The sequence below is a fragment of the Acanthisitta chloris genome, unplaced genomic scaffold (assembly GCF_000695815.1).
Source record: "Acanthisitta chloris isolate BGI_N310 unplaced genomic scaffold, ASM69581v1 scaffold28138, whole genome shotgun sequence".
Lineage (NCBI taxonomy): Eukaryota > Metazoa > Chordata > Aves > Passeriformes > Acanthisittidae > Acanthisitta > Acanthisitta chloris.
The window spans coordinates 6,004-7,119 of record NW_008687972.1 but is presented as its reverse complement, the minus strand read 5'-3'; the positions used below and the strand labels follow the sequence as shown (position 1 = coordinate 7,119).

The 1,116-nt window shown below is 61.0% G+C and overlaps 1 protein-coding gene across 1 annotated transcript in view; it reads right to left on the bottom strand.

Moving 5' to 3' along the window:
- Window positions 1–458: 458 nt before the first annotated feature.
- TIMELESS (timeless circadian clock) overlaps window positions 459–1,116 on the bottom strand; it is a gene marked incomplete at its 5' end in the record, with an annotated part of 6,658 nt that continues 6,000 nt past the window's right edge. Inside the window, 3 exon segments of the mRNA XM_009080852.1 lie at window positions 459–568; window positions 775–872; window positions 1,017–1,056. Coding sequence (XP_009079100.1) covers window positions 459–568; window positions 775–872; window positions 1,017–1,056 — 248 coding nt within the window.

Genomic DNA, 1,116 nt, shown 5'->3' with positions numbered 1-1,116 from the left:
CGCCGTCCCCTGCACCATCCAGCTGCTGGGACCACGGCCGCCCCACGGCCCCTTTATAGCCACTGTTATCAGGGCGTTGCGACACACAGGGTCCTGGTGCAGGGACAGGGACAAGGACAGGGACAGGGCACTTCCTGCAGCCAGGGCGGCTCGACCCCCTCCAGACCCAGATCCACTCTGGCCCCCCAGACCCACATACCAGGGAAGGCCAAGAGTCATGTTTATTCATTTGGTCTCTGTCCAGAGTTGAAAGGTTTTAGGGAAAAATAAAACCCTGAATGGCTGAGGAAAAAGAGGGTATTTGTGGTAAAATGGAGATGGAGACACTAGAAGGGCGTGGGGGGGACAGCAACTGGCTGCTTGCACAGCGCTTTAAAACAGCATCAAAACCTTCAGAAAACCCAGAAAACCCAAAAATCAGCCCAGGGCCTAGGCACAGGCAGGGCAGGGGGAGCCCCTTAACCCTCCTCATCCTCCTCCTCTAGGCAGCAGATACGCTTCCGCTTCCCCCGGGGCTGTGGGTCCTCATCCTCCTCGGAGCAGGGCCCTGTGGGGGCCAGTCCAGCACCTGCAGGTGGAGAGGGGAGGGGGTGAGTCCCCCTGGCCAAGGAGTGTGGAGTACACTTCTGCCCTCCATTGCCTCCCCTGCACCAGGGATGTGGCAAAAGGGACAGGGACAGGTCAATCATGACCCAGCAGTGCCTCATGCCCTGCTCCTGGTGACACCCAGAGGCCCCTCAGCCCCCCAGGAGAGAGTGAAGGGGCTGAACCCACCTGAGCACCCACCGTTCCCATCCTCACTGTCGAGCTCCCGGTGCCTCTTGGTGCCTGGCTGCACTGGGCTGGCGGAGGGGATGGGGACAGGCTCCTCACTGCAGCCACAGGGACAGGGGTTAGCACCACTCAGCTCCACCGTGGGAGAACACAGGGGGCTGGATCCCCTCTCCTAGCAGTGAGAGGACTCCACAAACTAGGGAGAGGAGACCCCTAAGTCAGGGAGAGGACCCTGCACTCACGTTTCTGAGTCTGATCCCAGCTCTGCTGGCAGCTGCTCTGCTGTTAGGCACAAGAGAGGGGCTCAGGGCCAGCCCTACAGCTGGGGGTCCCAGCGTGGCT